The sequence below is a fragment of the Zingiber officinale genome, chromosome 8B (assembly GCF_018446385.1).
Source record: "Zingiber officinale cultivar Zhangliang chromosome 8B, Zo_v1.1, whole genome shotgun sequence".
Taxonomy (NCBI): Eukaryota; Viridiplantae; Streptophyta; class Magnoliopsida; order Zingiberales; family Zingiberaceae; genus Zingiber; species Zingiber officinale.
Genome location: NC_056001.1, coordinates 107,249,166 through 107,272,949, shown reverse-complemented (window position 1 = coordinate 107,272,949; position 23,784 = coordinate 107,249,166). Strand labels below are relative to the sequence as shown.

Sequence of the window (23,784 nt, the reverse complement as noted above, 5' to 3'; positions counted from 1 at the left end):
GATTCTTATTAAATAAATTTTAACGATTAGAATTTTTCTAACAGAAATTTTAAAATATAATTTAAAGTATTAGTTAAGTGTTTCACAGTAAGTCGATTAAATATTTATTTCAATAATTTGCTTTCAGATTGTGGCGAGGCACTAGACCTTCTTGGTTATTAGAACAACAACCACTTTCTATACAAAGTCTTTTAAAGAAATTAAATATTTAACTTTCTTTCTGAAAGTCCTAAGTCCAAAAAAAATAGTCAATCTAAATATGATTTTGGAACCCAATATAGGTTCCTTCTTATTGGATTAATTAAAAATTTCCGAGAAATATATTTTCTAGATAATTTTCTAATTTTCCCCTTGTAATATCTATATTATCGATTTAATCCTTTATAGTTCTTAAAAGTTGAAGCAGGCAAATTTAAACATGCAGAATTTTTTAAGTTTTCTATTTGATCCTTTAAATTTGCATTCTCAATTTTTAATTTTTCATTTTCAGTTTTAATCTTGTCGAGGTTTTCTAATCGACAAGATATAGCTAAGGTTGATTTTAACTCTTTATTTTCTTTTTTTAATTTACAGTAATTTTTCGATAAGTGTTTTATAAACTGAAATAACTTATTAGGAGGAAGAGACCGTACTTAATTAACTTACCTTGTCGATCCAACAATCTAAAGCTCCCCTTGAAGTGTTGTTTTCTTCCGATGTCACTCCCCCTTTATCGATGCTCTTGATGCTCATTTTGGACAAGCTTGCTTCATCTTCGTCTTCTTGGTGACTTGCCACTAGCGCAAGTCCGACGAGGGCTTCGATCTCTGACTCGGACGACGTTTCGTCCCATGTCGCCTTTACATTCTTGTGCCTTTTCTAGGTTGGTCTCTTGTCCGTACTTGTGTCCTTATTCTTGTCCTTGCTTTTTAGTTTAGAGCAGTTGTCTTTTACGTGTCATTCTTCATTACAGTGGTAGCATTTTACCTTTCCTTTTCTTCTTTTACCCTGCACTTGATTAAATTATTGGATTTAAATAATTTTTTAAATCTCCTTACCATTAACGTCATTAAGTCATCATCAAGTGATGTTTCATAATTTGGTTCGTCCAATCTTAGCTTTTAAGACAATGTTTTGCCTTGATTCCTTCCTTAGACTTGCACATCTTAACTCATGAATTTCAAAAGTTGAAAAAAATTCTTCTAAAGTGCTTACATTTAAATCCTTAGAGATGAAATATTCATCTACTAAGGTCGACCATTCTGGAGTCCTAAGAAATGCGTTAAGTGTGTACCTTAGAGAATCTCGGTTGATTACATTTTCTCTGAGATTCGTGAGTCCGGTGATGAGCTCCTTGATTCTTGAATGGAGGTGTGCGACAGTTTCGCCTTCTTCTAATAGGAGGTTGTTGATCTGGGTCCGGAGCAGGTTCCGTCTCGCTAGTTTTGCCTCTGAGGTCCCTTCGTATAGTTCCAAGAGTTTCTCCCGGAGCTCCTTGGCTGACTCGTAGGCTCTGATACGGTTGACTTCTTGAGGTGGTAAAACACTAAGTAGATGAAACTATGCTTTACGGTTCGCCACGAAGTTGGCTTGCTCCTTCTTCGTTCACTGATATTCTTCTTTGTCTTTTGGGACTATAAAACCATATTTCATAATTATTAATAATTCAAAATCTATTTTGAAAAATACCTCCATCTTTTTCTTCCAGCTTGCGAACTCCCTCTCGAACTTCGGTGGGTTGATACTTGGTCCAACCATCTCGCGTGCTTTATTCGGCAATTAGTCCTCGTAAAGCGAACCCACTCTGATACCACTTGTAGGACCCCTGACGATCGGTTAAAGGGGGGTGAATAGCCCTACAAAGAAATGAACCTTCCTCGAATTTTACAACTTAATGATAATCAACACTTGCATAAAAGAAATAAGAGACTTAAATAAAGAAAGGAAAAGACACAAACAATTTACTTGGTTACAATTGGGGAGGTTGTTAATTAAAGAAAGTTGAACGCTCACTAAACTCTCCTTCAGGCGGAAAAGCCTTTTTACAGCAATTAAAACACTAGATTATAGAACAGAACTGAATAGAAATCAATCATAAGTATTATTCAAGCCTCTGGGACCAGAGTTGTATTTATAACCCTGGTCGGGGCGCCTGGAAGGATTCCAGACACCTCTAGGGGGATAAAACTTTATCCCCGTCGCAACGTAACGTGACACATTGCGTTTGGCTAATTTTTTCGGTTCGAGGCACTCGAAAGGGTTCTAGGCGCCTGGAATCCGGGTGCCTGGACCAAGTCTGGGTGCCCCAAACAGGTCCAAGCACCTTGGACTTGGTCGGGGCACCTCGGACTTGGTTGGGTCGCGCCGGACTTGGTCGGGGTGCCTCAGATCGAAAAATTAACTTTTTGTTGATTTCCAGTCCCGGTCTTCTTCTTCGCTTCCGCTCGCATTGGTCCGGGTCCTCAGCTCTGCTCGCTTGAGTGATCTCGACCATCCGGAATAGGGTTCACCCGAATCCAACTTCCGGCCTTCTCGAGCAATCTTCCGCTCCGACTTCTTGTCCCTCGGAATGTCACGCGCTTCCTTCTCGTCCGCTCGCGTACTCTTCTGCAGTACCTCGTCCCTTGGATGCACCGAATCTGTCAACTCTTTCCCGTGTCGTCCTTCTTTCTAGCCGCGTCTTTCACTCAATTTCATGTGCTTCTAAGTTCATGCACACTTAGACACAGAGGTTAAAAATCAATAGAACCAAACCTGACTTAGTTGATCACATCAAAATTACCTTGAGGTATTAACACAAAGGACCTGAGTCATGGAGCAGGGGTCGTCGAAGGCTACGAACCAAATAAAACTGACCTTATCTTTATTTTTGGTTTCCGTTTCAATTATTTCTTACTTGTTTAATCTTATTCCACTGCGCTCTCACTTACAAAAGAAAAAAAATATATTTTTTTTAAACACGTGATTCACCTCCCCTCCTATGTATATCGATCCTAATGAAAATATCCTACCATTTTGTTGATTAATCGATTTGTTCTTCCATGAATTAATTATTGTCTCAACAAGTTCTCCGACAAGACCATTGATATCACCATAAGGTGTTGGAATTAGGGGTGCAAATGAGTCTAACGGTTCGTGAGTGACTCGGTTAAAGCTAAATTCAACCTCGGAGTTGACTGAGCTTGAGCCGAACTCGAGCCGTTTTATTTAATATTCGAGCCGATCTCGAGCGCACTTAATATTGTCTTGATGACACGTAGACTATATATACTATATTATTTTTATTTATTTATGTAAATATTGGATAATTTAGTACATCAAATAATTAATGATAAGTATTAGGTAAAATCTTAAAATTTAACCATTGAAGAATCAAACCATTATTATTGTTTGATTTACAATATAAAAAAAAAATCACTCTAATATTACTTCTATTTTGGTTCTGGGTCGAACTTGAGCTCGAAAGCTTGATTTTATGTGACAAGATGCTCGAGCTCAATTTGCAAGATCAATCGAGTTGGGATTAACTCGAGCTTGGCTTGGCTCGATTAGGACCCTAATTGGAACAAGGCCCGCCAGCTAGGAGTCGTCGGATGGGCCGGGTTCAGTATGGCCCAACTTGACGTCATGACCGAGCCCAACTCGAGTTCTGTAGGTTATCGTCCGCATAAAGCTTTTGGCTGGTTGCTCGCGGCACCGAGCCGTTGGAGACATTTCGCCGGCGAAGATGGCGGCGAGGAGTATCCTTGAACCACTGGAGATCTGCTTCTCCGATCTTCAACTCATGTCTTCGCATTCTCCTCAACTCTCCCCAGCAGAGCTATCGCGGATCGAATCGCTCACTGCTGCGGTCATGCAAGCCCTAGGGCCCTCTGGGCCTGGCCTTCTCGTTATCACCGGTGTGCCCAGAGCTCCTGGTCTCCGCAGAGACCTTCTTCCCCTCGCTCGAAAGATCGCCCTCCTCAGCCGCAAGGACCGCGCTCGCGTCCTCAAGGTACATCGCTTTATCAGCAGCCTTGTGTCGACACATTGTTTTGTTCTCCATAGCTGGTCGTTTTAGAGTCCTTAAATTTTTAAACAAAGTTGCGGCCAAGAATTTATTAGCCATGTTTGATCTCGGTGGTTTTAAGCTGTTCCTAATGGGGGAAAACAACTGTACTACTTTCTTGCTAATCTTTTGTGACCGTGGTTACTGAATATCTACAGGATCATAGCTTGGGCAGTGATGTTCCCTTAAAGAATCCTAATAGAAACGTGTCATCCTGCGCTTTGCAGTTGAGGTATTCACAAAATCTAAATTCTCAATTATCATCAACTACTCTGAAAAGTCCAGTAGAAAACCATTACAGTGGAGAAGGATATCCTGTTAATGATTGTTTTGATAATCTTGATTATGTGGAGTTTAAGAACCTTGGAACCACTTTCAAAGAACTTGGTCTTTGCATGATGGAACTTGGTATTCAACTAGCAGAAGTTTGTGATAGAGCCATTGGTTACACAGAGTTAAAACAAAGCATCATTGATGGCAGTGCAAAAGGGCGTCTCATTCATTATCATTCTGCCATAGATAACATTATTCTCAAAGAAACAAACACAAGGAAAAAAGAGTTCAAAAGAAAAACTCAACAAGCTGAGAATGGTATTTTTCCTTCAAACAGATGTACAATGCAAAGATATCCTAAAGAAAGGATTAGCAAGTCTATATCCAATCTGTGGCAGCAATGGCACTATGATTATGGAATTTTCACTGTTCTAACATCACCATTGTTTATGGTTTCCTGTCAGGCAGAAGATTGCAGTCATATTTCATGCTGTCAGCAGTCTTCTTCACCAGATGCACATGCATATCTCCAGTTGTTTGATATAAAGAAGAATATAATCTATTTTGTGAGATCCCCACCTGAGAGTTTCATCGTTCAGGTAGGGGAAGCAGCTGATATATTGACTAGAGGGAAGCTTTGTTCCACACTTCACTCTGTCAGTAGGCCTACTGACATTCAGAACTTGAGCAGGGAGACTTTTGTTGTGTTCCTGCAGCCAGCTTGGGACAAAGTTTTGTCCTCTTCTGAATTTCCTTGCCTAGACGAAACAAGCAATCAGGTAGAAAGACTTGCAAGAAATGTCAGCTCTGTACCCAAGGAAGAAAATGCTCCTACAAGACCTACCATCAGTGATTCTGAGGATGCACCAGAATTAATGCAAGAGATACTAGAGAAGATACCACCTCTATCTATTAGATATAAAAAAGAAATGACCTTTGCAGAGTTTTCCCGTGAGACTACCAAGCAATACTATAGCAGCAGCGGCACTCAGTCAACAAGATAGTAACATTTTGTGCAGCCTTTGTTCTCCTTAACATCAGTGTGAAGTCCTTTAGCCATCATCTTCAAGGTACTCTGGATTACTGCCACCATCTTTGTATTTTATCAACTAATTCTCATATATGAATTTTTAGATTCCGAGTAAATGAAGTTTTTACTGGAACAATAGACTTGTTGAGAGCAATATGAATTCATTAAGTGCCCCCTATCTGCTATGCCACCAGATCATTGCATGATTCATCCACGTATGTTGTTTGTGCAAAATATGAATCTTTATGCGAGAATCTTTAGTGGCCAGTGAGTAAAACTGATAAATCTTTTAATAGAGTGCAAAATTGTCATTGATTATTTGTATTCATCTGACTCTCTTCGTTTCGACAAAGTTGTGATTCGCCAAACAAACAAAATAAACAAAACGAAGATAACATTAATCGTTTTCTTTTCTCTGCGAGAAAAGTTAATTCTAACTTGTGAAACTAAACACTTAAGGATGAATTTCTTGGCCATTGAGTGTTATAGTTAGGTAGGTTTCACTAGTTACTGAAGTATTGTTTTCTATCGAGGAGAGTACTCCTGGATGCTCAGAACGTGTCTTTCGTTTAATGTACCTTCCTTACTGAAATAATATCAATATGTTTGGTCTGATCAACAGGGTAACCACATGCTTAAACTTCAACGTCAACCTATTATCATTTGTCCTTTTTCAACTTACAAAATATTTGGTTCTGGCAAATTTAGAGTCTCTTAGTTTTCCAGTTGACCTAGTTAAAATTCTGAATCAACCTGGATCAGCTGGACTTTTTGAAGTGTTTTTCCCCTATGTTCTATATTTCTCTTATTTCAGTGCACTGAATATATTTAATATTATTGCTTTGGCATCCTGCAGGTTCTCTCAGCATCGTATTGTCATGGGTACTCTCACCTCTAAAGTCCCAAGTTAAAGGCTACTCTCCTCTGCAGCACGATCTGCGAAGAGGACTTGGGTTGGGGTAATCTAGTGCTAGTTTTGATGGCTCAGTTCCATCGATATTCGATGCCTGACTTGGGGAGCTCTTAAACTCAATAGGATATTTCTTTAAATATTTCTAAATCCCAAATCTTCACCATCTTAATTCTTAAAAGGTGGAGATCTTAAGGATATTAAAAATCATCGGGTTTTATCCGATGATTTTTTTTTTTAAAAAAAAAACAAGAATGCGCCGGCACGCTCGTGGGTGGGCCCTGCTACAGGCCCACCCCAATGTGCGGCCGTTATTTTTATTTTTATTATTTTTTAGACAAAATATACTAAATGAAAAAATAAAAAATATAATTAATTTTATTTAAATGTAAAATTAAATAGAATTAATAAAATGATAATGAAATTTATAAATATTTAATTGGTGAGATATTTGATTGTAAAATTTGAAAGTGAGATATTTGATTAAATTTTAAATATTTGATTGGTGGAATATTTAATTATGAAATTTAAATATTTGAGATATTTGATTGATGATGTGTGCCTAGGATCATAAATATTGAGAAAAAATATTTGATCCAAAAGTATACATAATAAGATTGAATATTTTTTTAAAAATATTTGTGGTCCTCAATCCTCATGTCTGTCTTTGTTATCAATTAAATATTTCAAATATTTTAATTTTTATAATTAAATATTTCATCAACTACATATTTATAAATTTTATTTATCAAATATCTTATTTTAATATATTTAAAATTTCATAATTAAATCTCTCATCAACTAAATAATTATGAATTTTATTATTATTTTATTAATTTATATTGAATTTTACATTTAAATAAAATTAATTATATTTTTAAAATTTTATTTAATATATTTTGTCTAACAAATTGCAGCACATTGTGATGGACCTGCTGCAAGCCGACGCGCGTGCTGCATTCTTCGTTTTTTCTATTTTTTTTAAAAAATTACCGGTTAAAAAGTTTTGCCTAGTAATTTTTAATATCCTCAACTCCATTAGTTTAGGAATATTTGAAAAAATATGGACGCCGAGCATTGTCGTCGATAATATCCACAATCAATATTTAGTTAAAGAAAAATGTTTACCTTAGTTCAGCAATATATTGGCCTCTTTCTCTATTAAATTTCTCGAACATTTACAAGTAGAACACACTGTCTTTTGTGGATGGTTTGCTATTGTGAATAGGCGGGACATGGAATCGTAGTGTGGATTGCGGAAGGAAAAGTTATCGAGTATCATAGAAAAATTGCTTTGGATTTGTAGTGTGCGAGTGCGACTCAGGACGGTCGCAGATCAGGAACTACAATTTCAACTGTATGCTCTCTTTCTGTCTATTTTTCTCTGCATTTGTCCATCAAAATTCCCAAATTTCCTGTTTGTTTAGTCCCCTAAAAGCTCAAACCGAGTCCTTTCTTTAACGAATTCTTCTTTAATTTCTCCATTTTCTCCTCATTGTCACCTAGTTCATCCAATAATGCCGATGATACATGAAGACACAAAGAGCTATTTTCTTCTTAATTTCATCAGTTTATTGAAATTAATATATCATAATGTCTCATGGGCAAAAAGCAAATGTACACTCATCATTTGTATTTTCATAGAAGAGCGCTCCATTTTTAATTAAAGTCAAATGAACACCCCTTTCGGTATCCTTAATCCTTACATTATCTAATCATTATAAAAGCCAACATCTACAATTATAAAAGCTAGCATTTTCCGTATCCTTAATCCTTACATTATCTAATCATTATAAAAGCCAACATCTACAATTATAAAAGCTAGCATTTTCCGTATCCTTAATCCTTACATTATCTAATCATTATAAAAGCCAACATCTACAATTATAAAAGGTAGCATCTAACTTTCTAGTATCTAACTAACTTCTATAACAATAATTTTATATCATTTTAATTTTAATTTTATTTTTTTAATAATAACTTGATTAAAATAATAGAAACTCCATAACACTAAATTTCATTTCAAATTAACATAATCTAATTATAATCAAATACGTAAAAATTAATATGTAATTTTTACAACGTGTAACAAGTACCTATAACCTTTACATATTGTAGAAGCTATCCAATAAGTATTTTCAAGATAAAGACAGCTATTTTTTTTAGTGGGGTGCTCATTTGATTTATTTTTTATTTTTAAGAAAAAAGGAATACCAATATGATATTTCTGTTTGATTTTTTCCCTGTCTTATTATGCTTGAGCTTATAAACCTACCTTTATTCCCAACATCCTGCTACTAGGCATAGTCATGTAGGTGATTCCACTTGTCCTGGCTCGAGAGATAGAGTTGAAGCTCAAACTACCATGATTGTATCTTATGGCTACAATCACATAAAGATCCTTTTAATACATTTTGTCTTAAGACTTGCTGTAGATTAAGAGGATAGCAACAAACACTTTCTTTAATGGCTGATGGACTATATGATTGAAATAAAAAGATCAAAATCCATATCTGCCTTGTGGAGATTTGCTAGACTTTAAAGTTTATACTTGTTACGGTTGGTTATTATGAGACAATTATATAAGTCGACACCTCTACTTATTTGGTTGATTTAGATTAATTTGCAATTTATTCTTAACCATTTTTGAAAAAAAAAACAATGAAATAAATGAAAATCCAGTCAAATTCAAAGCTCGAATGACAGAATGCTACTCTATCTAAACACCCAACTCCTCGTTGGAAGGCAAATGCTAAAAATTCTTTGAAATTAAATTCACTAACCTTGATCAACCAATTTCAGTAGCTAGTCTAGTTGAATAATCTTATATCTCTAACACTGTTTGAAGCTTGTGAACAAGTTTATGTTTGTTCATCTTTTGATGATCATTTGATCCATCTAGTATCATAATTGAACCATAAAAGAAAATCAGTTCTCATGAGGCCGGATCATCTCCTCTGCCCATTCTGTACCCTAAACAAACCCTAGATGCTGTCCAAATCCTCTCTTTTACAAACAAATGTGTGTCCTAATAGTGAATGCAACCACACGCCCAACAGATAAAAAACAGCAATCATCTTCAGGAAGCGAATAAAAAGAAGAATGAAACAGACTTGAGCTCAAACAACCAATTGGTATAGTGGAAAGCCCATAAGCAGCCGATTCAAGAATAACAAAACAAAATGGAAAGCAGAAAGACTTGTAAATTCTACTTTGTCTGACCTTGAAATCATAACGATAGCAGAACCTTAAATTAACTAACATGGATCTAGCGCTGCAGCCATCTCCATTAATCGAACAAACTAAAGCCCATATCCTGCAATAAGAAAAACATAAAAAATGAGAAACGAACAATTTAAAAAAAGCAACGCAAAAATCAGATAAAATTTACATAAAAAAACGTGTTTTGGCCGATCTATATTATCCAGAGGGTTTGTTTGGCGACGAGACACGAGAAAGAAAGAAAAAAACCACGAATTTATGTCGGAAACGAAAATTTGCGGGAGGGAGAGACAGGGAGTTTCACCTCGTCGGATTCCTCTTTCTCCTCCACCTTCTCCTCCTTCTTAGGCTCCTCTGCAGCTGGAGCGCCGCCCGCGCCGCCGCTACCTGGGGCGGCGACCCCGATGGCAGCCACAGAGCCACCGGAGGGCACGGAAGCGAACTTCTCCCGGCCGGCAGCGATGACTTCTGTTATGTCCTTGCCCTTGACTTCTGCGAGGAAGTGGTTGATCCTCTTATCCTCTGCCTCCGCTCCCACTACAAGCAAGAAACAAGGATCACCGAAATGAAACCAAGATAAATATGAGAAGGGAAGAGAATTCGACCTGATTCAAGGATGGATCTGATATCATCGGCGGAGGGGTTGGGGTTGCCGCCGAGGACGGCGAGGAGATAAGCCGCCACAATTTTCATCTTCGCTTCGAGATTTGCAGACGACGATGCCGCTGTTGCAAGGTCTCGGACCTCTCGGTGATGAGTCCGTAGAAGGACGTGGGTCAGCTTACTTCCAATTTGTATCTTATCAAAACCCTAGGGATGGGTCCATTGTGACTGCAGGGAGATGTAGCTAAACGTATTCCAATCTAATGATTGAATTATTTTAAAAACAATTTTTATTATCTAAAATATGTTTTTCTATAATGATGTGGATATAGGTCGAGGGGGGAGAAAAAATTAGGGAAAAGAATGAGGGCATTATGGTATTTTCACATAGGTGGGGTTTTATGTGTGACACTGTAGCGGGCAAAAGAGGAGGCTCCTGGTTCGTTTTTTGGGCCGCCGCCATCTTCTGCTTCCTGGGGACAGCCTCGCCGACGACGACGGCGTCGGCCGACCGGCTGCTCCTTTCCTTTTCCTCGCCTCCGGTCAACTCCTCCTCCTCTTCTTCCTCTCCTCCTTGCGCCACCAGCGACGACCGCCTCTCCCCTCCTCCTCTCTTCCCGCGGCTAGCACCGCGGCTGGTTTTCTTCTTCTTCCTCGCTAGCTCCGCCGCCGGCCGCCCCACCGGACTGAGCTCGCCGCCTCTGAGCGTCTTTCGCCGTCGACAGCCTTTCCTCTCCTTCTTCTCCTCGCGATGCCGCTACCGAACAGTCGCACAGCACTGCCATCCCCCTCGCGACGCCGCTGCCGGCCACTGCTCCCTCACCTTCTCTCTCGCTCTCAAGTCCTCTCCCCCTCCTCGCGCCTCAACCACTGAACTTCTTCCGCAGCCGCCGCAGACAGATGGGAGGACGCCGGAGCTGCCTTCACCGCCGCTGCTCCCTTTCGCGCTGCCACCCTCTAGCTACGGCCGCCGACGGCGATCTCCCCCCTTCTTCCTTCTCCTCTCGATGCCGGCGACGACAGCGCTGCTTCCTTCGTCCTCCTCGCCATGCCGCCGCCGGGCAGACCGGCCACTGCCCTCCTCACCCACATGAGCCGGTCTCAAATGCCTCCGCCGTTTCCTCGTGTGATGCCGCCGCCGCAGCCACCTCTTCCCCGCGGACTCCGCCTCTCTTCCTCCCTTTGCCGACAGCCATCATGCGACGACTCCGTCTCGATTCCGATTCTGTATCGCTACTGTATGACGACCCTTGTGCCGATCCAGTCGTGCGTCATATCTCGAGCTACAATCGTAGCGCACATTGCTCTCATGTTTCGGCCTTCGATATGTGGTTGGATCTTGATCTGTGTGTGACCGTCTTAGTATCCCAATCTGTGAGCCGCGATTGTCTTCTGGACTATATGCATTGCGTTTATCCTTAGGGTTGTCATTATTTCCCGGCCTGCGTGTCGATCTCGTGTGCCGGCCTGCGTGCTGATCTAGTTTTTCGGTCTGTGTGCTGAGTTTGTGTCTCGGCTCGTGTGCTGCCAGTACCTCCTGGCCTACGTGTCGGTGTCTTATCCCAGTTTGCATGTCGTCTTCCGATGTCGGGCTGTGTTCGACTCTTCATCGTCAGATCTAGCTTAACCAGAGCCATCTACTCTTCCAGGTCGCGATAACTCGAGTCACGTCCCATCCGAGGACCCCTCCTAGGCCAGGGTACGTTCTTCGTTCATATTTCATATGCATTTTCATTATTTCATGGTTTAGTCTTGTACTCATATATTCGTTGGATCTGCCTCGAGCATCGGGGTACCGGGGGCTTGATCAACCCGGTTGCTGGTTGTAGGTAGCGTTGACCAGAGGACTTTTGGAGACTTGGTCAACACGGAAGCTATCTCAGCACACACCCCCTCCGGGACGTCGCGATTTCGTCAACATTCTCTCCACCTCACCCGATGGTCCGTCTGACTCAGTTTCCGGACGGGATCATATAACATTTATCGATGGGGAATGTGATAAATTAGGGCGCCTGAAAGTTAGAATCACTCACTCTAGTGGCCTTGAATATTCTAAATGTTTCTTAGAGCATCCACAAAGTCGTGTTATAATGACGTTGTATATTTAACGCGGTGTTGTAGATGCCCCTTATTTGTTCATCGCTTGAATGCATTCAAGCCTCTAGGGGGTGGGTCAGGGTTGGCCCACCCCATGTGTATATATATAATTTTTTATTTTTTATTTATTAAAAAATTTATAAATTTTAAAATTAAAAAGGTAATAAAATGATTAGTTTTTCAACGACTATTTTTTAACGGTTAGTTCGAAATTTCATCTATAAATATCCATCAATATGTACACATATTTTCATTTCAACTCACTACTTTTTCAATTCTACTCTTTAAATTTTCTTCCCATCTATTTTTTCAAGTTTCTACCATCTTATTTTCTATCTAAAATGGATAAAAATAATAGGGCATTTTTTATAAATTTCTTGAATTCTACAAATAACTCGCAAGAATATTCATCTTCCCAAAATCCATAAATTCCACCAAATTATCAATACTCACATCCACTTCCCAATATGTCGTTTCCTCCACAAAATCTTCAAAATTTCCAAGGTTTTGGAAATTCTATGAATCATCTGAATTATGCTCCTCAAGGTCCATATCAACTGCTTCCAACCGAATATTGGCAAAACATGAGTCATCCGTATTTCACGCCATCAGTTGTTAATGGATATAGTACCCCACACACAACTGGTATGTCTTTCACTCATTCGATGTCGAATGAACTTGCAACTCCGACTTTTGTCCCGGAGACTCAACTTTCCGACCGTGAATCCCCAATTGAGGTGGTCAATTTAGAAAAGGCGGTTTCAAATGCTGAGGGTACAAGAAAGCGTTCAAGTTGGACAAAGGTTGAAGACGAGATCTTAGCGAGAAGTTTTGTAACTATCAGTGATGATCCAATAATCGACAATGATCAAAGGCGGATGCTTTTTGGGGACGGGTTGCAAGCTACTACAATGAGAATCTTCCCCTACTTTCAAACACCAGAAGTGCAAATGTTATACGGTCACATTGGCACAATACAATCCAAAAGAAGGTATATCGATTCAATGTAAATTACAATAGTATTTATAGTTCATATCGAAGTGGTCACAGTGATGAAGATATATTGAGGTTTGTGTACGAAAAATATCGATTCGAAAACAATGACGTTGCATTCAATCTCGAACATGTGTGGAGAATTGTCAAAGACCGTCCAATGTTTACTCCACAATTCGCTGATCACTTTGTGGCCACAAAGAAGACGAGGACCTCAGAGTCGTGAGCAAGCAACACCTCTTCCAAAATGACAAAGAAGTAGCTTATCATACATGAATGTCTATGCTAGGATATTAGGTCAAGATAGAATATCTAAATTGTTTACTTAACGTTCATTTTCTAGTATTATTATATTTTCGAGTGATTGTAATTTTTAATTATTGTATTTCTCATTTCGATTAATGTGATTTTTAATTATTATAATTTTATAAAATAGTCGTTATAAACAAGTCTTGGAAACTAGTTGTTACAACTAGCCGTTGTAAACTAAGCACTACAAACTTACCGTTGCAAACTAACCGTTGCAAATTAGCCGTTGCAAGATGACGTTGCAAACTAGTCGTTGCATGAGAAAAACAATATATATAGACACATTGTGCTACAAGATTTTCATTCGACTATCATACCATTTCTCAAACACATATACTAAAACGTGTTTCCTCCAAAAATGTCTTATTCTACAGGCGCTCTAGCTCAAGTTCCAACTCGACAAGCGAAGACGAAGCCTATGTTGAAATCAATGAGCAAGCTTATGATCCGGGTGAAGAACTGATGTTATTGGTTCTTCAACAACACCAACTTGGGGAGCATATCAGAGGAGGGGCACACGCAGAAGAAGGTTTGTCCAAAGAAATCGTGAAGCCGGGCATGAGAGGCTCGTCAATGATTATTTCTCTATAACCTCGGTGTATCATGATGAAATATTTCGAAGACGATTTCGAATGCGAATAGAGTTATTCCTCCGCATAGTGAATGCATTAGAAAATCATTCAGCATTTTTCAACATAGGAACGATGTTGTACGAAAAAAAGGATTGTCACCAATACAAAAATGCACCGTCGCGATTTGTCAACTGGCTTATGGAGTCCCTACCGATCATCTTGACGAGTACCTACGTATGGGTAAATCAACTGTCATCAGGTGTCTTTTTAAGTTCTGCGAATACGTAGTTGAAATATTTGGTGATAGGTACTTGAGAAGGCCAAATGTTGATGATATTCAACGTCTTCTTCAAATGCATGATGAGAGACATGGTTTCCCTGGCATGCTAGGTAGCCTTGATTGTATGCACTGGAAATGAAAAAATTGTCCAGTTGCTTGGAAATGTCAATTTACAAGGGGACATGGGTCACCAACAATCGTACTTGAAGCGGTCGCGATGACTTGTGGATATGGCATGCATTTTTTGGGGTCGCCGGTTCACGTAACGATATTAACGTGTTATATGAATATCCCATATTCAACAACGTCTTGCAAGGAAATATGTCAGAGATTAATTTCACGGTGAACGACACTGCATATACGAAGGGCTATTATCTACCAAATGGAATATATCCCGAGTGAGCTACTTTTGTTAACTTTGCCCGGAGGATCCCTAGAGGAAGTTGTTTAAGGAAAGACAGGAGTCTGCAAGAAACGATGTTGAACGGACATTTGGGGCGTGGGCAATTTGTTAGAGGTCCAACTCGTTATTGGTATAGGAAAAAGTTAAAACAAATCATGCTAGCATGCATTATTTTTCATAATATGATTGTTGAGGATGAGAGAGGTCACGTGACAAATTAGTACAACGATGAAGGTGACGAACCCGCATAACCTATTCATGGCTCAAACCGAGGATTTCAAGATTATCTTCGAACAAATTCTGAGCTACGTGACACTCAAGTTCATCACCAACTTCGCGCCGACTTAGTTGAACATATCTGGAGGTAATACAACAACAATCCGTGAATTAGTATTTCATATATTATTTTTAATTTCATAATTGTATGGTTTATTTAAGTTATTGTTACATTTCAATTCCATAATTACATGATAATTTAAAATAAATTTTGTTTCCCAACTTTGTAATTTTAGCCCTCAGTTGTAATTTCGTTTTCCCAACTTTATAATTTTAGGCGCTCGGTTGTAATTTCATTTTCCCAACTCTATAATTTTATTTTCCTAACATTGTAATTTCGTTTCCTCACAACCATCTATTTTATTTAATAAATATATTTAAAAAATTAATATTATTTTTGAAAAATAATAAAATTATATTTTTAAAAGTAATATTATTATTAAAAATAATAATAATAATTTAAATATTTTAAAATATATTTATTTAATATGATATAATTTTAAGATGGTTGAGTGGATTGTGGGACCCATAAATAATTAGTGTTAATGTTAAAAGGGATGTGAGTGAAAGAAGGATATTGTTATAAGGGCATCCACAGCGGTTAGAGCCCATTGAGAGCTTCTTCGTTACCACGTCTGCGCCACATCAAAAGTTAAAAACTTCATACCTCTTTCCACTATCAAAAAACCTCTCAACAACTCCTTCATGGGTCCCACACTTTTCACTATATATAATTTCTATTTCTCTTCCATATTTTACATTATACACCATTAAATTTTTATAAAATTTAAATTTATAAATTGCTAACATGAAACTTCATAATACCATATTTTTTAAACCTCCAAATCATATATATGTTTTTCTAATTAAAAAAAACATCTCTAATATTATATTTAAATTAAAAAAACTTATTTTAATTAAAAAAATTTAAAAAAAATGGTGAAGAAGCGGCTCCATCTGTATGGAACCGCTTCTTGGCAAATGGGGAAAAAGCTCCCTCCCACTATGGGAGGGAGTTTCTTCCGTATTGCCACTGTGGATGCTCTAATGAGTATGTTACTGTGAGTCTCATACTTTTTGATAAGGTGATGGGTATTATAATATTATAGCATTGTGGATGTCCTTAATCGTGTAAATTAAGTACGGACGGTCAGTCGACCACCATATTAATGTCTTTTATAATTTAGATGATTTAATTTCACTTAATTAATTTTAATAAATTTGAAATATAACTTATATACATATAATTAATACAGTGTTATAATTATGAATTGGAGTTGTTATAATATTTATTTACCCAGTAAGTTAAATATTGTCTATTTCCAAAATTAGTTGGATTATTAAATTTAGACATCTAGATTATTAACATCATTTTATTTTTTAAGTTTGACATCAAATATCTAACCTACGTTCACTAATTTCGAAAGTGATCAGTCTTATCCCATGAAAACTTTTCATTTACTAATAGGATATACCAAAAATTATTGACAGAGATAATCTATTAGTCTAATATTCTTACATCCACCGTTTATTAAAATTATATCTGATCTTATCCGAATGAAGGAAGTTAGAAAGCCAGAAATGGGGTGGCCACTAACAGGAAGAAAACTTCGATAATCCTGCAAAACAAAATTAAGACCAGGGAAGGGATCCTTGACGTTGATCCTCCGACGCTCAAGTTAGAACAAGGGAAAAGAGTAAGAAAGTAGAGAATCGTAGAACTCAGAAATATTTTTCTTGCCTGTTCCTCATACCTGTAGACCCTTTTATACCTTTCTGGGTGACCTTTCGTCTTCTCCTATTTAATGATGTGGTTTAATGACAAACAGAAGACATCTTCGTCCTGTCTTCTACATATTTAATAGTTGTCGTGTTCTCCTTTACTTTCTCTTCCCCTTATTAATGGTCTTTCCCTCTTGTACAGCGTTACTCCTTGCGCCAGACGAGCGGTCCATTATGAGTATAATGCCAATGTCGTACTCAGAGCCGATCGAGCGACCCGATCGGCCCATATTACCAGCTTGTTAGGCACGAGCTCCTGGCTCATTTGGTGAGTCAAATAATTAGTCTCATCTGGCTGACCATCTGGGCGACCGAACAGTGATCCCTCCGATCGGGCGAGACACCCACACTGATTGTACCTTGTTTACCCTTACGCGTTGACCTCTTTGACTTTCCTTCAACGTGGCAATTGACTTGGGCCAGATAGACTCTTCTTATCGCTGCATCATAAGTCTCCCTTTTAAGTCTAGTCGAAGGAGGCTGCAAGTCCAACTGACTGAACAAAATATGTTTTTAGTGAATTTGAGGTCCGCTCGGCTTGAACGCTCCATTGTCCGATCGGATTATGCTCGATCTGCAATCATGGATCAGACCGATAGCCAATGTCGCTTGACATCACTATGCCAATGCAAGGTTCAATCCTGTGGCTCGTTCCTTGTGCCGATCGCGAAGATAAGTACGAACACTTGAAAAAATTCTTTTCCTCGAGTGAGCGTGGAGTAAGCTGATGTCACCAAATATCTTGAAGACCGCACAAATCCTTGATGATTATGGTCGAGCACGAGACCATACCTTTTGTAATTAAGCTTATTAAATGCGTCCGATAATCGAATGCCACGTGTCGACTACTGCTGCCACACGCTTGATATGACAGGCGGATATTCGTCTGTCCCGAGACATGCGTCGTCGTTTCAAAATTAATGATCGGATCTTCATCTAGGTTTTCGTGAAGCTAGATCGGACGACTAAGGTCGATCGGCTACAGGGCTTATAAGCATGCTTGCTTTGCCGTTTTCCGCATTTGGTGTTTTCTTTTTCGTTGTAGTTCCGTCTTCGCAAAGGGGCATCAGTGCTGCCACCTCCTGTATTCTACTGTTCATTATTGCAGAGGTTATGAGGATCAGTATAAAAAGAAGAGTTATCTCCGTTGGTCAGATACGCTCACTTATGCTCATTTAGACTCACGTACACTCCCTTATGTTACATTATGCGTGCCCACATGCATCCATATTTACTGTTCTATTATTCATCTTTTTTTCTATTTTTTTATTCGACTACTATTTTGACTTGAGTGTCATGACTGCGCCAAGAAATTCCCCTTAATTCTTGCTTTAACATTTCTATTTGTTCTATTTATGGTGTGCGCAGAAAGAATCGTTTGGTGTCATCACTCTCCCTCTGCCATAAGTCCCACTTGCCAATCGCCGAGTCAGTTATGTTGCTACGACACTGTGTTTCCCTTCTTAATTAGATAGATACTTCAATGTTGGATCAATGCGGACCTTTGCTTGGTCGGTATAAATTCCTGTAGTTTAGAAACACCTAAGCCAATTATAGAATCGAGAAAGAATTCTTACCAAGAAAGAATTGTGAAGGAATTGCAACGGACATAATTAGTTCGGGCTTTTCTTTATCAATTCCAAGAACATGTCTCCCTATGTTCAAATTTCCATTCCTACCGTTTCTCATGACGTTACTTGTGACGATCGAGAATTGGGCCGCATTGTCGTCGTGGCTGCTGCTGCTGTTGTTTCCGGTATGGGCGTTGGCGGAGGCGCTCAACGTCCTGTGGTGGCGGCCGTGGCGAATGGAGCGGGCGCTCCGGGAGCAGGGGCTCACCGGCACCGCCTACCGCTTCCTGTACGGCGACCTCAAGGAGATGAGACGCTTCCTAATGGAAGCGGTGTCGAAGCCCATGCCTCTCTCCCACGACATTGCTCTTCGCGTCGCTCCTTTCATCGCCCATAAAATTAGGGAATTCGGTGAGCGCCCTTCATCTCCATTGCCGCCTGCTCTTACGTCAAATAGCTAGAGGTAATTTTAATTCTTTTGTGTAGGTGGAACATCCTTTACCTGGTCAGGGCCCGTTCCCCGAGTGGCTCTGTTGGAGCCAGAGCTAGTGAAGGAAGTTTTCGTCAAGAAGTTTGATCAAGTAGCGCGACCAGGCTTGAGCGCCTACCAACGATACTTCGTCACAGGCATTTTCAGCTATGAAGGTGAGAAATGGTCCAAGCACAGGAAGATGTTAAATCCCGCTTTCCACTTGGAGAAGTTGAAGGTAACTAATCCTTCTCCATAGACCATATCTTCGACCCAATGCTAGCTCCACAGTCTCGAACATTGTTTTTGTTGTCTCGCAGCAAATGTTGCCGGTATTCTGTAGCTGTTGCACGGACATGGTTGAGAAATGGGAGGGGATGGTTGGCCCAGAAGGGTCTTTCCAAGTAGATGTTTGGCCAGAGTTGCAAGACTTCACTGCAGATGTTATTTCTCGAACTGCATTCGGTAGCAACTACAAAGAAGGAAGGAAGATTTTCCAACTACAAACTGAGCAAACTGAGCTGATACTTCTAGCTTTGCAGTCTGTCTATATCCCAGGTTTCAGGTGAATTCTATTCCTTGCCCATCCATATCTTGCGTTGAAGAAAGACCATTTCATCTACTCATCGATGCAATTCTGTCATGTAGATTCTTGCCCACACCGAAGAATAACAGAAGAAAAGCAATTCATAGGGAAGCCCGATCAATTCTAATAGGTATAATAAGGAAGAGGGAGGAGGCCATGAAGAAGGGTGAACCAACAAAACAGGATCTCTTGGGCTTGATGCTGGAGTCCAGCTCGAAACACGCCCAAGAAACGGGTGAAAAGAATGCAGGGATGACTTACGAAGACGTGATCGAGGAATGCAAGCTCTTTTACTTCGCCGGACAAGAAACGACGTCCATCTTACTAACCACCACGATGATTGTCTTGAGCATGCATCCCGACTGGCAAGTAAAAGCCAGAGAAGAAGTTCTGCAACTCTTTGGCAAAGACAAACCCGAATATAATGAACTGAGCAGTTTGAAGATTGTGAGTATCTAACTACACTTCTTAAGGATACATATCGAACAGATGTAGCAGTTAACACTAAATTCCTGTGACAGATGACAATGACACTGTATGAGGTTCTTAGGCTATACCCACCGGTTCCTGTGCTCGAAAGAAGAACTTTTAAGCCAGTACAGATAGGAAGCCTGTTGATTCCGTCAGGGGCAGTGCTCGTCCTGCCGACGGTGTTGATCCACCGAGATCCAAGTAACTGGGGGGATGACGCGGAGGAGTTCAATCCGATGCGATTCTCACAAGGGGTTTCCATGGCATTGAAAGAGCAGTATGCTTTCTTCCCCTTTGGCGGGGGTCCTCGCATCTGTATCGGTCAGAACTTCGCAATGCTCGAAGCTAAGATGGCGCTCAGTGTGATTCTACAGAGGTTTTCTTTCGAATTTTCAGCGTCCTATGCCCATGCTCCCACCAGACGTTTCACCCTTCAACCCCAACATGGCGTTCCGTTGAAGCTTCACAGACTCTGAACAACCTAGCCCTACTCTTATGCACAAATTAAGCTTGCTCATAGAGATTTGTGTGAGGTTGTGTGATTAGAGTGATAGGTTATGATCATAATTCATAATCTCCAATTTCCTTCTCAGTATTGTAGTAGCTAGTTTTCATTAACAATAACAACAAGTGTGCATTTTGTGAAAAAAACTATCATATTAAACGATGGATCGCACTGCACCATAATTCTGAAAAAATTTCATTTCTGGAAATTGGAAACACAAAATGTGTTTTGCTATTTGATGAGCGTCAGAGAGGGGGAATCGAGGTGATAATTTAGGTCGAGCTAAGAATTATTACTCTGTCATTTAGTCTCTCTAAACTCTGTTTTGGTTGCATCATCGCCCTCTGCGGCTCCGCCTCTTGTCCTTTGGAATCCATGGAGCAAGCACGCCAACGCCCGCATTGCGCTCACCTGCTCCCGCAGCGCCTCGATGTAGTCGGCCGTCTCCTCGAACAAGCTATCCACGCCGAGCTCCTCGCCGCCGGGGACCAGCCGCTGCAGAGTCCTCACTCGAGCCTCCACCAGCTCCTCCTCTGGCTCTTCCACCCCCAACGACGACGCTGCCGCCTCGCACGTCGTCGTCGACGTCGTCTCCTCTTTGTTGTCCAGAAGGCGACGGCGGAGGAGCTCGCGGCTCCAGTGGCGGCCGGGAGAGGAGCGGGCGAGTCCGACCTCGGCCGCCTTCTTGATCCGCCGGCTCCGCTCGAGGAGGCCGGCGTCGGCTTTCCCATCGCCGTCCATGGATACACGTCGGTAATAGAGTAAATAGAAGGGAGACGAGGGCGAGGAGAGGCCAATTCTATATATAGCTGGGAATCTGGGACTCAGCGGCAAAGTTATAGTGGCGACGGCATGCAGAGGGAGAGGAGCGGGACCGCTATAGCAGCTACGGCGAGTGGGAGGGGACCGAACAGATCGCCATTGTTCTGAGGCCGTGAGCGAACAGTTTGTGCGGGGGACATTTTGCGCCGATTAAAATGCCTGGTCTCTGCTTTTGCCGGGGGGAGGCCACTGGCGACGCTCTCCGCTGTCGGCCTGGCTCACCAGCTGGGCTTCCATCTCTCTTTAGTTTAATCGTTTTCAGAGAAACCAAACTGGAGTCCTCACTCCATGAAAATATTCTGGTGTTTCATTGAATGTAACAGTATTTATTATTAGGGATGTGCATCTAATTAATTCAGTTCATAAATTAATTAAATTAATCAAAAATCGAATCAAATTAAAGTTTTATTAAAATTGAATTAACCGAATTAATTATTTCAGTTAACAATTAACTAAATTTATTTAAAATAATAATAATAAAAATTTATACAAAATTAATATCAAATTAATCGAATTAACCGAATGTTCATCAACTGGACTTCCATCAGAGAAACCAAACTGGACTCCTCACGCCATGAAAATAGTCTAGTGTTTCATTGAATGTAACAGTATGTATTAGCTAAGTTTTTGTGTTAAGTTTAAAATCGTGGCTGAGATCTAAAGTAGTGTGAGATCATGCAGATTTACAGGAGTTGAATCTTTCAAATTCAAAGGGCCGAACTAATTATGTTTTGTGACAAATCAGCCACATGATCAAATATTACTGTGGCAAAAGGTAATTCACATTTGAAAAATTTCCTCCAAATTATATGATAGGAAATAAATGACTAGTAGGATAATAATGAGTGAGCAATGTTTCTCTATATATGAAATATCAACATAACGAAACAAGGCATGTGAATGACCACAAAAGTCATCAGAAAAGGCCAAGTGCTACAATACAAGACATCAGTCCAATGTTATGAACTAGTGTTTAGGGGGAAAATATTATAAAAATGCTAAAAATAAAAACACACATCATGTTGGCAAGAAAGTTGGAAGGTTACGTTTGTATTTACAAGGCAAGTTTAAAGTAAAAACAAGTAAGATCTCTTTCACAATTATTCTTCTATTTCATGTATAAATTTCAAAGTTAATTTATATGCCAATTATAAAAATATACAAAAAAATAAATAATCAAAAGGACATTTTAAACATGGAATAGAGGCTCCTTTTTAATAAAAAACAAAAAAGATATTCTATGAAAGATTTTATCTCCAAAATATCCCTTATTTTAAGGTTATTAAGTAGGTGCTACCATATTAAAAAGCTATTGAGTAGTTGTCATAATTTAGAGTATCCATATCAGTTATCATATTTAAAGATTATACACTAAATTATATGAATAATGATTCTCTAAATTTAGGAAATAAAATCTCTACCCTAAAAATAAAATAATATTTTTTTAACCTCTCCCCTTTCACTCATTCTTTTTAATCTATCTTCTTCCACTCATTTCATAAACATAATAATAAAAACATAGAAAAAAGAGAAGAAAATAATCAAAAATTAAAGATGATGGAAATTTTAGGATAGTTGATGTAGTATGTAGTGAAAAATGATTGTCTAAATTTAATAAAGTAAATTATTTACCCTAAATTTTTAGATATAGTGATAGAAAAATTGATGTAAATATTCTTATAAAACTATTAAGTAGCTGTTACAACATTGTTCTTTATTTTGAACTGCACTAATCTGTTGCAAGATTGTTCTTCAATTATTTTAAAGTTAATTTTGATTAATTTTAAGTGATTTTTGATTAAGTTAAATATTTTTAATAAGTTAATAAAGAGTATTTTTATATAATAGTGTTTAGAGTTTAAAATTGATAGTTCAAAATTTTAGAATCTAAATTGTAGCTACAATACATAGCAGTTATGCTACAACGTGTAAAATTATCTATTTTATAATTAATCAAACTAAATCTTTAAATTTATCTTAAATACACGATAGTATAACTACTACAATGTCACTGAAAGAAAAGTATTTTCAAAATGTACTAATGGGGCATCTTTTTTATTTATGAAAAAAAATCCTCTTTTATTTGATTTGTAAAAATTTGACGCGCCCTTTTTTTTTTTACTTTATTTTTTATTCCCGTAAACATTTCCAATTCTTGTATTTTAATTAGGACTATAAATAAATCAAACGTTCATAACACAAGTTTAGTATATGTTCGTTCAGTATATACAAGATTAATTAAACAAATAAATTTAAACAGCTCGTTAAATTAAACAAACAAGTTTGAACACATGTGTTTAACTCGTTAACGTTTATGAACAATATTCGTGAAAAACGTTCATGAATAATATTCATCAACCATATTTATTAATAAAACTCTTATAAATATATTAAATAAATAATAAAATAAAATAAAAAATAAATAAGTTTGAATTATCAACCTTAATAACCAATCAAATAATTAAAACTTTCAAACAATCAAATAAATATAAATTGAAAGTTCGATGACATCTAAACGAACCAAACTCGAATCAAGTTCGAACTAAGTTTAAACCAAACTTAAATTGAAAACTTAATAACATC

The 23,784-nt window shown here is 38.7% G+C and overlaps 4 protein-coding genes across 6 annotated transcripts; 2 read left to right on the top strand and 2 right to left on the bottom strand.

Moving 5' to 3' along the window:
• The first annotated feature begins 3,665 nt into the window (after positions 1 to 3,665).
• LOC122017669 lies at positions 3,666 to 6,397 on the top strand. Of its 3 annotated transcripts, XM_042575339.1 has the most exons (4): positions 3,666 to 3,973; positions 4,186 to 4,618; positions 4,765 to 4,930; positions 5,017 to 5,150. In XM_042575339.1, exons 1-3 carry the CDS (start codon positions 3,707 to 3,709, stop codon positions 4,839 to 4,841), a joined length of 777 nt encoding a protein of 258 aa, XP_042431273.1. In that variant the 5' UTR covers positions 3,666 to 3,706; the 3' UTR covers positions 4,842 to 4,930; positions 5,017 to 5,150. The 3 variants fall into 3 exon arrangements, with proteins under 3 accessions (XP_042431273.1, XP_042431271.1, XP_042431272.1); XM_042575337.1 differs by adding an exon at positions 6,187 to 6,397 and having other exon boundaries at positions 4,186 to 5,370; XM_042575338.1 differs by having other exon boundaries at positions 4,186 to 4,930.
• A 2,956-nt stretch (positions 6,398 to 9,353) lies between these two features.
• Positions 9,354 to 10,258, bottom strand: LOC122016953 (60S acidic ribosomal protein P2B-like). Its single transcript, XM_042574395.1, has 3 exons — positions 10,068 to 10,258; positions 9,767 to 9,999; positions 9,354 to 9,556 (listed from the first exon to the last, which is right to left on the bottom strand). The coding sequence occupies exons 1-3, from the start codon at positions 10,153 to 10,155 to the stop codon at positions 9,530 to 9,532; spliced, it is 348 nt and encodes a 115-aa protein (XP_042430329.1). The 5' UTR covers positions 10,156 to 10,258; the 3' UTR covers positions 9,354 to 9,529.
• An 8,206-nt stretch (positions 10,259 to 18,464) lies between these two features.
• On the top strand, positions 18,465 to 20,494 carry LOC122014147 (cytochrome P450 72A397-like). The gene is made up of 5 exons (XM_042570328.1): positions 18,465 to 18,759; positions 18,835 to 19,055; positions 19,138 to 19,382; positions 19,466 to 19,850; positions 19,925 to 20,494. The coding sequence occupies exons 1-5, from the start codon at positions 18,465 to 18,467 to the stop codon at positions 20,348 to 20,350; spliced, it is 1,572 nt and encodes a 523-aa protein (XP_042426262.1). The 3' UTR covers positions 20,351 to 20,494.
• A 90-nt stretch (positions 20,495 to 20,584) lies between these two features.
• Positions 20,585 to 21,419, bottom strand: LOC122017489 (transcription factor IBH1-like). The gene has a single exon (XM_042575119.1). It carries the CDS (start codon positions 21,118 to 21,120, stop codon positions 20,680 to 20,682), a length of 441 nt encoding a protein of 146 aa, XP_042431053.1. The 5' UTR covers positions 21,121 to 21,419; the 3' UTR covers positions 20,585 to 20,679.
• Positions 21,420 to 23,784: the final 2,365 nt, after the last annotated feature.

What these genes read in the sequence shown, in the direction of transcription:
- LOC122017669 (XM_042575337.1), top strand. Translation starts at nt 3,707, where the DNA reads ATGGCGGCGAGGAGTATCCTTGAACCACTGGAGATCTGCTTCTCCGAT. An exon ending in ACCGCGCTCGCGTCCTCAAG is followed by an intron (nt 3,974 to 4,185) that starts GTACATCGCTTT and finishes GAATATCTACAG; the next exon opens with GATCATAGCTTGGGCAGTGA.
- LOC122016953 (XM_042574395.1), bottom strand. Translation starts at nt 10,155, where the DNA reads ATGAAAATTGTGGCGGCTTATCTCCTCGCCGTCCTCGGCGGCAACCCC. An exon ending in CAGATCCATCCTTGAATCAG is followed by an intron (nt 10,000 to 10,067) that starts GTCGAATTCTCT and finishes TCTTGCTTGTAG; the next exon opens with TGGGAGCGGAGGCAGAGGAT. An exon ending in AGAAAGAGGAATCCGACGAG is followed by an intron (nt 9,557 to 9,766) that starts GTGAAACTCCCT and finishes TTCTTATTGCAG; the next exon opens with GATATGGGCTTTAGTTTGTT.
- LOC122017489 (XM_042575119.1), bottom strand. Translation starts at nt 21,120, where the DNA reads ATGGACGGCGATGGGAAAGCCGACGCCGGCCTCCTCGAGCGGAGCCGG.
- LOC122014147 (XM_042570328.1), top strand. Translation starts at nt 18,465, where the DNA reads ATGACGTTACTTGTGACGATCGAGAATTGGGCCGCATTGTCGTCGTGG. An exon ending in TCCACTTGGAGAAGTTGAAG is followed by an intron (nt 19,056 to 19,137) that starts GTAACTAATCCT and finishes GTTGTCTCGCAG; the next exon opens with CAAATGTTGCCGGTATTCTG. An exon ending in AACTGAGCAGTTTGAAGATT is followed by an intron (nt 19,851 to 19,924) that starts GTGAGTATCTAA and finishes TTCCTGTGACAG; the next exon opens with ATGACAATGACACTGTATGA.